Here is a 14,648-nt window from a genome sequence, read left to right as displayed (position 1 = left end):
GTCCATTAAATCATGTCAGAAAAAGAGTTTGTATTTGTAAACTTAAAGAGTGGAAAGCATGGAGGTCCGTATGTTAGCGCTGTTGACTCACAGCAAGAAGGTCTGAGGTGTGAATCCACCATTTACCTGAGGCTTTTCTGTGTGTCATTGGCATGTTCTCCCCGTGACCGTGTAGGTACTCTGACTTTCTCCCTGCAAGACATGCAGTTAGTGGGGTTCGGATAGTTGCTCAATCTAAACTTCGCATAGGTGTGAACGTATTAGTGACGGGCTGGCACCCGATCTAGGATCCTATTTGTATACATCTCTGTAGGTATATATGTATGGGCCAAAAGGGGAGCAGGGATAGCCCCCCCCCACCCCTTTTCCTCCACCCCCCAACCCTTAACTGGATGGACAGTTGGAACTTAAGGAGTGTTATTATAATGCACAGACATGCATTTATGTACACACAGGTGAAACCTTAAATTTCTTCACACTCACACAACTCTAAAGTTGTCCAAAGACTGATTGGCTGAACGTGCACCTCCTGCTGCTCCTATTAGTCGTATTATTTCGCCCTCATTGCTAGGTGACAGCTTTTATATTGCTCCCATACACAGGCTGCTGCATTACTCTGTCTGTGTGTAGGCTTTAAGAGCTCCTCCCATTACCTTTTTACCCCACCCACTCAATGTTCAAGCTTTAATCGACATTGAATAACCCCACTGCTGAGACTGCTCCTTGGTGTACGCACTAACATATGCCAACAACACGACACTGACCTATAATGCACGGAAACATTTTCGCTCAGATGGACCCACTGGCAGGCACAACATGTGAGCTGATGCAAATGCATCTATAGACACACGCACATGTATGTATAGGGCACACGTGAGCATATTTCCACATAAAAACAGAATTAGCCTCTTTTTTCTGCAATAACGGGCATCAGTACGTTTTCCAATTGAGCTCCACAGTAGTAGACAATATTAGAAAGAAAAAATGAATTATTAATGTGTGTTAGAGCTGCAGCCTTAAGCCTTAAGGACACTACATAACAGTAACATGGAGATCTGTGGTCACACATGTTGGTTGGTTTGTTCCTTTTCTGGGACAAAAGTAGTAAAGAAGTTACAAATATTACTGTTAATTTCATAAAGGGTTTGATAAGGCTGTGGTTTAAGATATTAGTTCTCCAGTGGAGTAGTTTTTCACTCATTTTCAGTCTCGTCCTCCTACCTGACCATTTCCTTGTTTTTAATGTTAAACAACACGACACTGACCTATAAAAAGGGAACCTAATTCATGGGGTGAACCATCTGTGGTTTGGGGCTGCATTTCAGCCAGTGGTGTTGGGGATCTTGTCAAAATTGATGGACTTACAATGAACAAAAGTATCACCTGGAAGGCACATTGATCCCAAACACGCTGCCCTGCAGTGAATGCATACTTGGATAGAAAAACACACAAAGGATCACGATCGGTCATGGATTGACCTCCTCAGAACATGGACCTCGGCAATATTGAACCAGAGTGGGATCATCTGGTCAGAGATCAGAAAAAAAGGCAGAAAAATCCAAAGACGAGCTTTGAATGTCCTGCAAGACGCCTGGAGAACTATTCCTGAAGACTGTGTAAACAAAAGACAAGAAAGGTTGTGTAAGAGAGCTCAAGCTCAGGTGACAAATGAAGACTTTTAAGCTTGTTATACTGTATATCTACTGTATGTTTGCACATGTTTCAATAAATGTCCCATTTTTCTAATCTAAAGAAATGAGATTGGCTCAAGATTTCTGCACACAGCTGAACAAACTTGTGTTCAGTTAGTCCCATAAAAGTGTGACATTTTTCCTTCATTTATTGATTTGGTTCAGGAAAGTTTCATCTTTAAAATGAAGCCTTTTAATCTATCATTGCTCTCTTTGTGACAAGGAATCAGTGAAAATAGGCAACACAGTAAGTCCACACTGCGCGGTAATTATTTAAAGCGGTTTCTATTTAATCTCCACTGACATAATTAGCGCATATTAGTACTTTGCTTGCTTGTAAATGTGCATGTCACACACAAAGCTTATACAGTATCATACATTTTCATTTACTCTTCCTATTTGTATTTATTTATTCATTTTTCAGTGGAGAAAAAATAACTAACAGGACTTGGCCCAGTTACTCTTCATGGTGAAGCTAAGTCGGCAAAGATGAATCGAGGAGTTGGACAGATGGCGAGAACGCAAGAAAAAAAACTATTTAGTTCCAGCTGTGACAAAAACAAAACAAGCTTTAATACACAAAGGAGCACATACAGTACAGTATCTATCCCTACGTTCTGTTTTTTACATTTTCTACTTTGGCTTCACCGTTGAACATGTGATCGATAGTGACGCATGCAGTCTGTAGAAACGTGTAGCGAATTAATGTTTAAAAGATGGTGGCACGTAAGTGGGAGGTGAAAGGAAAGTGAGACAGCAGCGATGTTGGTTTGTGTCAGAGGAGGAGGACTCATGGCAACAATGTGATTATACAGTATGCTTTTAAATGACTCACAACGCTGCATATTTTTAGTTTACATAGTTCAAACCGATCTTTTTCTCTACTGGCAAAACACTTTAATTATATATATATATATATATATATGCATGTTTCTGTAATTACTTTGCTTCATCTAAATGTGTTGTAAATAAAATGTCTTATTTTTTGTTCTAATTTAATCTAGAATTAAATAACTGAGTAACAGAGAGGCGGAAACAAGGTCTGATCAATTTACTGCATGGGACACAGCGGTGTCACCTCACCCCTGTATGTCTGTATGGGGGGGTGGGGGGGGGGGGTGTTCTTTCTGGTACTCAGGCTTCAGACACCAGTATTTTAGGTTAACTGGTGATTCTAACTTGGCTCTACAGTACTGCACAAAAGTCTTGAGGTAACCCTTGTTTCATTATATTTTCTTTCCAGGGTTTTAAGACTTTTTAAAAGTGGTATTGAGCAATAGTTTTTTCTTTTTGGCATTGGCTGCTTTTTCATTCATTTTCAGTCCATTCTTTATACCTGACATTTTCATAAGTTTATTGTTTTGTTTGTTACACTTCTCAACGATCTCTGAGAGATCTGAGAGATGAACCAGTCTACACAAAACAACCAACTTTGCAAATAACCTATTATAATTCTTGCATCTTGAGGCACTTTGTTACTAGTACTCTATGACAAAAAAACAATGTATTTCCATTTTGTTGAATTTACAGCAAATGCCAACGATAACTCAGTTTGAGAGTTTGATTTCCTAACACTTAGCACATCAACTTGCACACAACTTATATCATATCATATATCATATGACAGACTGTTGATGAAATCCTGAACTGAACACATATCATATCTCAGCACAGTATGCAATTTCTCCCATAGGGTTGGCGGATATATTGACTATCGATTGTTTTTACAAGGGCGATTTATTTATTTATTTGCCCATGAGAAAGTTTGCTAATAATGATGGAGCTAATAGAAGCAGTCAACAGAAAAAAAAATAATAGCGCTGTTTTAACAGCACCCTCTTCCATCTGCGAGCAAATGCACCCTCCTCAGAGTGTGCCCAAATGGAGCAATTAATTTACTCAAACTCATAACAGAAAGAAAGAAAGGAAGTAGCCTATGTTCAGAAAATGTTCGGATGGTGGACACATACATGCCCATGCAAGTTAGTCATGTTTGAGTCCTTTGCTCGCACTATACGGCTGCACAAGTGGCACACCGCTTCGGTTGCATCCTTGGGTTTACATCTTTCATCCAGTTTAAAGCCAAAGAAACCCCAAATTGACAACTTTATTTTTTTGGGGGCAATTAGTTCATCCATGTTTGGATCAGTCCGTGCTTGATTACATTGCTCTGCCCATCGTTTATTGGACTTAAGATTGTTGGTTGGAAAGTTTTTACATATCGCCCAACCCTAGTCTCCCATGGAAATTTGAAAAAAAAATCAGGCAAAGACCTGACACAGGACCTGAGAGATACATTAGGCCCTTAAGATCTCCACCTACTGTTCACTGAAGCCTCATCAGAAATGGTCTCAGTGGCTGCCAAGAAACGATTCTTAATCAGGGAAACAGGGAGAAAAAGTTGATGTACACCAAATTACAGAAGATTTTTGATCAAATTAATGAAAGTATGTATGAAGGAGCCATCTACAGCCTAGTGGAGGCTCTGTCATGGACTGGGGCTACTAATCAGCCAGTGGTGGAGATCTTTTCAAATTTTGTGTAATTTGGACACAGAAAAACAGTATCATATCCACATCCCATACTGTTTAAAAAGCATCTGATTGGAAACAGCTTCATTCTTCACTATGACAATTATCGCAAACACAACGCTAATAATGTGAAAGCATACCTGGATAGAAAAACACACAGTGGAACTCTATCAGTCATGGATTGGCCTCCCCAGAGTGTATTTTCATATATGTTTATCACATTTTAGTAAATCACTGCACCTTTCCCCCCATTTTTCTAAAAATATATAAGGAAGAGTGACTCAAGACATTTGCACAATGCTGTAGGTGTGAGTTGGTTTGTCTCTCACTGTATTCATCCCTGTGAGAGACTGGTGTCTTGACCAGGGTATAGCCTGGCTGTTTTCCGTAACCCTGAACTGGACAAGCTGTAAAAAAATAAAATGTACGAATGAAGATGAATGTGAAGGTCAGGGCATATGTGAGAATATGTGGAAAAATGACATGCAAAGGAGTTGATCTGAGTGCTGCAGTACAAGTACAAGAAACTAAAGCACTTAAACAGGGATGTTTCAATTAAGCGATGCCACAGACAAACAACGTATGCTGCCAGAATTAGTGTGATTACTGTAACATTGTAACCTACTTTATCCGGAGCTCAGGTGGCCTTTAGGCATGCATCCAGTGCCTCGTCGTCGTCCCCCCTCTCTCTCTGACATTCTCTTTCTGTCTCTCTTTCTCACAGACTGTTTTACACTCAATGGAGAAGTGTGTCAGCCAGTCTCTTGTGGCTCATTACTGTTTCTGCATATCACGAGAAGCAATTTGATTTTAATTTGCAATAGGGCTGCAAATGTGAAACTAATCTATTTAAAAGATCCACCCACAATATCATCAAACCAATGGTAGACCTGAAATTATTTTGTTAGACATCATCTAATAACAAGAGCAGATAGGCTGCCTCGTGATGCGCTTTTTAAAATCAGTTGTACCTCAAAATAAAGTGTACAGTGTTTATTGATTTGGGTTTTAAAAGTGTTTCATGCATATGAATAAATAAAGAGAAAAAGGTGCAAACATTTCAACTAATATGAATTCGTAAAGTTTTGATAGGAAAGTATGAATTAGTTTTAAAGTGCTTTCCACCTGTTTTCAATATTTTTCACCAGTGGGCATCTTCCTGTAAGTACCAGCGGCTCAGGATGGCAGTAGTTGCACCTTTGCTGAAGGATATCGGTGTTTACACTGTAAATAAAAGTCCACATATATGCAGGCATATGTTGAACTGAAGAGCCAGATGTTCACAGTTATTTTCACACCGTGTATTTCAACACCAAAACTAGTTGGTTAGGTTTAGGAAGTGAAGTTAACTGGCATAGAGATTTTATATGCGCCTCTTCTCATAGACGTCTCCTACATCATCTGGGCAGCTTTCTGTTTATCATTATGACAAATGATAACTGCCTGCTGCGCCCGCTGCAGCAGGGCATATTTATCGGTCGTTTACTTTCAAATTCAGGGAAATTTTCTGTCTGCCAGCTTTTATCTGCTATTTCGTCTAAAATAAATGAGTCCAGTCGTAGTAATAAATACAACCTGATTGGTGACAAACTTAGACACTGCCTCAGTCAACAGACATCTTAGTCATTATTATCATGACGGGATTAAAGCACAAGCAACACTGACACTAAAGTCTATTGTCACATTTAGAGCATTCCCAATGCTTCCGGGCCAATTACACTCCGCTGTCTAGTAAAAACAAACTAATGTTAAAAATGCAGAGTTGACGTACAACCTATTTTTTCTTTCTTTTTTCCCGATTGCAGATCCTTTCACTACTATACTGGGACAGGTAATCAGTGACACATCTGTGATGAGGACTGCTGGCTTGCAGGAGAGAAACAGAGAGAGGCTGTTTTTGGCAGAAGAAGAGAGAGGATAATATTGCCTATAGTGCCGGGGGTATTAGAGAAAGTCATTACTGTCCATCATCAGGCAAATGAAGACATGTTTAAGCGGAGATGAATAGGCTCATTGTTGGGAAGGCTTGATAGATCTGTTGGGAAAAGTGACTGTGGGGGGGGGGGGGGCAGGTTTCATATTTCAATAAATATTTGATGGGAAAGGATGGCTGTATTGGTTTGCATTAGCATGTGCGTGTTTGGTGGTGGTGGCTTGGTTATTTACGTCTGGCTGTAAATGGTTTCATAACTATGAAGAACCATTTGAAAGAAGCTTTTGATGTGGGGGAAATCACTTTCTTACTTCATCTATGGAGCATAGAGAGCAATCGTATTTTCTTCCTCTTTCAAACCTCCTCTCTGTCTCATCTATTATCATCATCACCGTCATTCCTTTATCCATCATGCAATTAAAGCCTCAGAAAGCTGAATGAGAGGACATATTGTGTCAGCTCACCGGGCCGCCTGACCTGATCTGAGAAGTTATGTGTTTTACTGGAGAAAAAAAAAATTCTACAAAACATGCAGATGCTTTTTTGTGGTTATTTTATATTCCCTGTTTCTTTCACGGTACAGTAAGAGCTAAATTCAAGTAAATTTGCAGCTTGGCTGTTATTTAGGAAAGTCAAAGTTTTATTCTGGAAACCTACTCTTTGTTTCAGGATGTGGAACCAGTCCTGTGATTCCTGTTGTTTGGTTCACTGATTTTCTGAAGCAACAAGTCCTCCAACTCAGATTAGTTGGATGGACTGGCATTTATGCTCTACTTTCTAGTCTTGTGTCCATTCAAATCATTTTGCACAATAGCTAGTGTACATGCAGTAGGGTGTTTATCTCATATCTCAGAACCAACCTATAGGAGTGTACTGGAGGCAGGAGTTTTGTCACAGGTATAATGGTAAATGTTATAGTAGAGATTTGTTAAGAGTCAAGTAGAAACGGATCATTTATCCATTCATTATTTTCCACTTATCCCAACTCGAGTCACAGTGGCAGCCAGCCACATGTCCTTTCCCTCAGCCACATTTTCTAGATCCTCCTGCAGGATCCTGTAGACTTTATTCTTTTGGCCATTGCCCAGATTAACGTTGGGACAAAGATGAACTGGTACATCGGAAGCTTTCCCTTCGCTTCAGTTGTCTCTTAACCACAACAGTCTGGTACACTGCCTGCAATACTGCTGACACTGCACCAACTGGTCCACTCCACACTACACCTTCCCGTTAATCTTGTTGTGACAGGCTCTGCTCTTGAATCCAGAAGTATTTCACCGAGAACAATGGCCTCAGACTTGGAGGTGTTGACTGTCACCCCAACTGTTCCACAATTAAAACTGGAAACAAGGCTGTCTGGCTGTCGGTCATTGCATGACTTATATGGTTTGTTTTGTAGTTCAGAGTTTTGTAGTTTTGAGTTTTCTTTAGAGTTTTTCAGGTCAGACTATCAGACGTTATATACTGCAGTGTTTTAGGATGGCTCCACATTACAAACATAGCCCATCATCATTACATTTGCTGCACAAATGCTCTGTCTAAATGAATTGGTGGCTTCTTTAATAGTCATCATGGAGGGCAGTTTTTTGCTTTGCTAGTTCTTTGTTGGTAGATGTATACTCTGTTTTGGCTCAAACAAAGCTTTTCTCTTTAGACCTTAAATAGAGTGCACCTGTATTATCATCGCTCATGGTCGTGGCCAGGAAACAGAGGTATCATCATTAATCGTCAGCAGGGGCATCCACTGACTGACTCAGCACCTCTAGTTTCTATGATCTAAATTCAAATATTGCCCTGAATAAAGGCCTTAACTTTGGGCTTTTTATAAATATCCTCATTTTTTCTATAACTGGAAGCTACACATTTCTATACATTTTCTAAATTGCTTTCCTGTTCTGGGTCACTGGGAGGGCTAAAGCCTGAGTCTGTGAAGATCAGGTGAAAGACTGCAAAATGCAGTTTGCAGTCATTTACAGAAAAAGTTCTGGTCATATTTACAGTACATACGTGTACTTAAATACTGTATTCTGACCATAGTATTAAGAAACTTCAGTGGATGAACTTTGGCTTTGTATGGAAATCATAGACGGGTAAAAGGCAAAGAAGCAGATTCTAACCATATTTCACTATTAAAGGATAATAAAAGTGTAGTAATACAATAAAAACAGAATTTATAATAACTTTTTGTTGCTGTTTACAGAGTAAAAGTAGCTCCTGTTACGTGTTGTTCAAGAGCACCTTGTTCTTAATGTCCTTTCTGGATATTTTACAGGTGTCAGAGGATTTAATGCATCATCTAAAACAGATTTTTATGCCTGATTTAGTATTCTGATACAAAGGTCTCATCGGTAATGAAAAACTTAAGTAGTTTTGACAGGTGGGCCAAAATGAAAGATGCTGACAGCTGTGAATAATGCACTGATGCTGTAGTGAGGCCATGATGTGTTTTAATGAAAACTTGGTTGGATGAAAAAAATTTTTTTTTTTTTTTTTACATAAACTTTCAATGAATAAATAGATAAAATGTTACATTTAGATAAAATCCACTTTATCAGCACTTTTAAGTTCTTGTATGTTATCTGTATGGACTTGCAGTACAGGTGGTCAGAGACTTCAGTAGGAAAGATAAAAGGGATTAAGGAAGTTTTCGATATTTGTCCTGTGTGTGTGTCCTGCTTTAGGGGTTTAAAGAGTTGTGCATGCTTTCATCCCAACTGCTTTTATACAGAGCGTACAGCAGCATGATGAACAGTGGTTCCTTTTTTGGGCTTTCAACTTTTCAGGCTGCAGAACGAACAATAAGAAGTTTTTATATAAAAATGATGACGTAGATTACAATTCCAGGTCAATTATATACTATCCTCTAAAACTACAGTGCTGTAGCAAGTACAAAAGTGCAAGCACAACATATTGTAACAGCTTCCCCCAGGAAAATCATTCACGTGTGTGTTGCCTACAGGCTGATGAATTGGAGCATCTGTTTTATCCCTGCACCTGCTTAAACCCCAGAAGTCAGTATTAAAAGTGTGCTATGAGTATGTGTGTTGGTTGGTGTGCATTTGCATTATTATGTCCAATGGTGACTTTATCTTGATCACACACTAATCCATGGGGACACCGTGGGGTGAGAAATCTAGGTCCCCAGTGAATATTCAACTTGTATATCTGGATATTGCGGACAACAGTTTGGTTGATTAAGGAATTTAACAGGGGGCAGCTTATGTTCATGATTACAATCACTGCAACTAATTTACTTTAATCTTCTTCACATATTTTACCAATCAGATTTGTCAGCTGGGCACAAACACAGCTCCGAAAATTTAGATAATGTTGGTAGGTGCCCACTAGATGTTTAGGGTGGAATCATTAGTTCCCATATCAGCCCTAGAAATGTGCAACTTTTACATTTACTCATCTTTGTGCTGTCCCTAAAAGAATAATTATTGCAGAACTTAAATTATAGGTTAATATTATTGTTATTAATATTTAGTTTTTATGTGTATTTATGCAGTCCAGTGTTTTTTTTAATGCTAAACGGAGCAAATGTCTTGAGATACTCTGCACACTGTTATCAGCGTGTCTTTGATTTGGTGGGTTAATAAGGTTGCAGGCAGCATGCTGATTTGTGCCATAAGAGGACGGTTTTATTACTTTTATACTAAAGGGATGCAAAAAACATACTCTGCAAGATGTATGTTAATGACATCACTAATGAGGCTATTAGAGCTCATCAATAGTAAACACACACACAGTTTTGACACCTTTACGATCTTTCTTTAACCTTTCATGTGTGCAAATAATCCTCACTGCTAGATGCACCGGTGTAGTTTTCCTTTACTCTGCCAACCTGCTTTAACCCGTGTGTCTCTCTGCATCACACTGTTATTAATAACCGTGTGATTTTCTCCTCCCTGCGGATGGAAACATAATATCAAAGGGCAGCTAACCATTATAATCAGCTTCATCATCATCTCCACCTCCTATACATCCATGCAGGCTGTATAGGAGGATTACCTGGAGACCTGGATGAGTGAAATTCATTTTAACTTTTCACAGAGAAATCAGGAAGAGAAGCGTACTGTCAAACTGTCATGTGATTATGTCAAGCAAAGCCAAATTCACAGTCTTGTAAAAAAAAAAAAAAGAGCAGCTTGTTAGTCTCCAGACTGTCAGTCTGCTTGACGTTTTGCTGCATGCACAGGTTAATATCGACTATAGGTGAAAATGCCTGTAAGCGGACACTGTTGAAGGTAAAGTTTGTAATCGGTCAGATTAACGACCGAGTCTTGTCTTTAAAATATTATCCACATCACCAAACATGATGCAGATCATGTTTGGTGATGTGTTCATTCCGCCGAGGTGTTTGTATTTTATCGAGACCTGACGCATGTTTCTTTTTTCCTATTTATGCAGGAACCTTGGAAAGTCCGGACTCAGAGTATCTTGCTTAGGACTGGGTGAGTAGACTTCACTCTGCTTCACTGCCGCGCTTCTCCACATCATCCCAAACTCAGAAAGATCAGGGAATTGAGCGATTAGGTTTGACCTTTTTTCTCATAAACTAACAAACACTGCTGTTGCAAACATGCACATACTAGACCAAATCACTGAGTGTCTAATCAGGTCATAGAGATGCTGTTCTGTGTAGGCTGATGGTAAAATTTCCTTTCTTTGCTCTTAGGTTCAATGTAGTCCCACACAAAACCAGTGGCCTGCATTCCTATTTCTGTCACCATGTAGGGCTCTTAAAACAACAGAAGAACCTTTTTTTTAGGTATACACAAAAATATAACAAAATGTTTTCTACATCTTTTATCGGTTGAACTCCGAGGAGGACTCCTGTTACTGAAACACAGAGTTGGCTAAATAAAAAGCAACAGCAGCCTGGAGTATATAACCCCTAAATCATAAGACAAACAGTATAGCTATACTTTTACCAGTGGAGACAAACTGTATGTAGGCCTGCAAGATAAATGGACACAACTGTGACATAAGCATAACTGTAAAAGAGAACAAATACAGAAGCTGAATTAACCTAAAAATCGAACTCTCGGTAAGAAAACGGTGAGTTTGCTGCTTTGATTTAAGGCTTGACTTCCATTGATTGGAAGGATTTTGATTCGTGACCCACTCTTCCAATTTATTTTTGATGCTTTGATAAATACTGTAGTGGTTTTCACATTCAACTAATAAAGATTTCCAGTTCAATCCTGGGAAGAGACACAAATCCATTTGGGGGTTATGTGAGGAAAGGCATCGTAAAAGTCTTCCGGATCACACACATGGAGCTGCTCGCTGTGGAAAAGAAGAGAGCAACTCAACTATCATCTAATATAATATTAGTGTTAGTGGGTTTTTTTTTCATTTCTTACAAGAAAAATATATACTTTAGGTTATTTGCTAAACATTTGTCCAGCTTGAATGCCAACCCACATATTTAAACACATAACATATTTAATTTCAGTCCAGCTTTTGAAGTTATAGAGAAACTAGAGATCATTACCAACTCAGATTCACAGAAGCTAAAATATTTAGTATTTTTTCCTGTCCAATTTTTTTGTGGAAGTCCTCTGATATTGCACACATTGATCCAATCGTAGTCGCTGCACTCATTTATAAATAAGTCATGTATATTCTCATGAGTCCTTCTCCACCACTAACATCCTACCAGTTAGAAAGGGAAACTTGGGTTTGTTTAAAGCTAAGGGCCGTGCAAATAAAACTACATATAATGATGAAATGCCTTAATTATCTTTAGTGTACCTATCAGAAACATTTTTGCAGCAGTGCATATAAATTGATGGCATGTGCAACAAGAAAATAGTTTGTAACAGTTTGACAATAGTTAAGGAGTACTGGTGGCTCTTACTGTTAAGGTGGTCAAGCAGCGACCATCGACAAAATCATATCAAAACTCACAGTGTGTTTTCTAGAGTAGTAGTAGATACAAGGTGTGATCGAAAAGTTCTGCGATCAGGTGCATCAAAATCGATCTGTACCTGATTTAAGTTTGGCCGATCTCCCAGTAAAGGTCATGATCACGAGCAAGCCTAGCTTTCAGCAGGGCTGCTATTTTCAGCTCATCTGGCTGAAGGAGTGATGACCTCAAGGGTTGCTACTCCTTTAGTCCCGGTCAGATTTTTATTGAAACTTGCACACAATGTTCTTCTAATGGTTTTTCATCTAAACTGTGCTCAGATCAAGGTCACATTTTTCATTTTGCAGTCAATAATTTGTGAATTGTGGTGGATTCAGGGCCAGATGAGCTCCTACATCATTAATGTTCTGGTTAGATTGCTTCCTGTCCCATTCTGACCACAACTGTCCACTCAAAGCTTCAGCAGAGAGCAAACACCTGGCCTGAATGACTCTTGGACGTTCATGTCTGGTGATGAAAGCTGCATCTTCATCTGTGAGTGAGCAGCTTCTTTAGCATTTTAAACACACTTTGTAGTCGCGGTTAAACACAGAGTTTTCTTTACCTGCGTTCGTTATGTTTTTGACACACTGATGTTGTTCCCTAACTATTTGTCAGTTGTCCCAACTTTAGACTTTTCCTGGCTTTCTCATGTTCATAAGACGTCAAGTTGACCCAATTTGCTTTCTTGATTACATTTTCCAGCTGTACCTTCTACTCTGTTTCCAGCCTAAACTGCACGTCTGGTTCAAGACACTGGCTATTTTTAGCCTTACGATACATGCACCACTTGTGATGCTTGATTGACATGAAACAACACCGAATGAAACAGTTTCTAGGTTATTTGAGATGATTCCACTCAAAATGTGCTGTGGTTATTTTTACTTCACTTAGATATTTCCCGATAGAGAGCGCAGGAGGAAAGTTTCTCTGTGCTCGTGTCTCGGGTTAATATAGATCCATAAGGCATTAATTTTTCTTATGGACTTTTTTCTCTCCTTTCACCCAGGCTGGTTGAGGCAGACTGCCACCCACCCAGAGTGTGAGGTCTCTGCTTATTACATTTTTTTCTCCCAAACACTTTCTTAAAGGTTTTTTAGTAGATTTTAACTAAAGCAATCAAGATGTAATTGAAGACTTTCTGTTTTAATTCAAGGTCTTTAACAAAAGTGTTGTATTAACTGTTTAAGAATTACAGTTAATGCAATAGCAGAAAATGCCATTTAAAAGAATGAAGAAGCTTATTGAATTCATCAGTCAGAATCTGATGTTTAAAACAAGCATTAGGTATTCAACTGAATTAGAAGCAGCTTCCTCTTGGCAGCATGTAGAAATAAATAACAATAAAAACAAATCTAAAAACACCAAAACATTCCAATGTACAGAGTTTGTTCTGTACTATCATGATCTTTGTTCTCCACTGGCCCCATTTCCTAGTTTATCTCCTCTTTATGTAAAAGGATCTTTACTGTTGTAGGTTTAGCTGCTGAGGTTTATCATGTGATGCCATGTGCCCATTAGTCAAGAATGTGGGCGATATGGTGGTTTTTGTCTGTCACTGGATAAAATCTGTCGCAAAGAAGGTTGCTGCATCAAAAACCTCTTAGATCTTGCTTTGGTTGCAGGAAATTGTCATAGTTGTCTGTAGTTTCTCATGTTTCTGTAAATACCCACTAACTATTAGCCCAGCGGTAGTAAAATTTGAGAAAGTTCATTGCAAAGTGGAAGTGGGATAGGTTCACCTTCAGAGTAAAAGTTGCACGTTTGAAACATGTTGGATGAGGCGCTTAGGCACAGCTGTTACATTTTTTGCTTAATCTACTTTGCATTGTCTGTTTCACAGTTTCGCTACAGCTCCGAGAGCTGGAGGGTGATTAATTTGGTGGCTGCGATATGCTAGCTAACAATGCAATCACGTGGAGTATTTTGTCAGCCTGCTGGGGAATACTCTTTTCCCCCTGGTGTCAAGTGGTTGCCAGATGGTCACAGACGACTCTCTAGGCTTGTGGAACTGGAGCCTCATTCACTTGATCCTACATTGTCTCCATGGTTGTCGAACATTCAAAATGGCGGATGAGTTAACGTGGCTAGTGGTCACGTGTCTGCAAAACCTCAAACCTTCTGTTGGGCGACAAAAATTACTGCAAAGGCTAAATCAGACGTGTAAGTTTTTGAAGCATCATTAAAAAGTATCTCATGCCATTCATACTGTATATTAAGAAGTGTTTATGTGTAGTATACTATGTATATACTATACAAACATGCTCCACCTTTTATTTTAAGGTGACACAACTTGCTGGATGCATTTTTTTTAAAATAAATATGCAGTTGACACAAAATTATTTTCCAGGGACGCCTTTGGGTGCAATGCAGAACTTTTATTTGTGTGGCTGTAAGGTTTGGCTCCTCCACAGGACGATGCTGAGGGCTGCTGCCTCAGGTGGTTCATGGAAGATTGAGATGTCTGATTCAAACTGGCTGAAATCCACAGTGCAGAAAAGGTCAGCATAATGCTATCCACCTGCCACACGCTGCGGGCAGGCCAGACATGATGCTGGCAGGGGAGGGGGGGAAGA

The 14,648-nt window shown here is 39.2% G+C and overlaps 1 protein-coding gene across 3 annotated transcripts in view; it reads left to right on the top strand.

Moving 5' to 3' along the window:
- Positions 1 to 14,648, top strand: part of kcnab1a (potassium voltage-gated channel subfamily A regulatory beta subunit 1a) — a 117,870-nt gene that overhangs the window by 71,879 nt on the left and 31,343 nt on the right. For all 3 annotated transcript variants that reach the window (XM_035911659.2, XM_006799853.3, XM_006799852.3), the window contains exon 2: positions 10,569 to 10,612. In XM_035911659.2, the coding sequence (XP_035767552.1) occupies positions 10,569 to 10,612 (44 nt within the window). The remainder of the gene's footprint in view (positions 1 to 10,568; positions 10,613 to 14,648) is intronic.

Source organism: Neolamprologus brichardi, chromosome 14, assembly GCF_056152115.1.
Source record: "Neolamprologus brichardi isolate AB-2024 chromosome 14, ASM5615211v1, whole genome shotgun sequence".
NCBI lineage: Eukaryota > Metazoa > Chordata > Actinopteri > Cichliformes > Cichlidae > Neolamprologus > Neolamprologus brichardi.
This window is presented reverse-complemented; position numbering and strand designations above follow the sequence as displayed.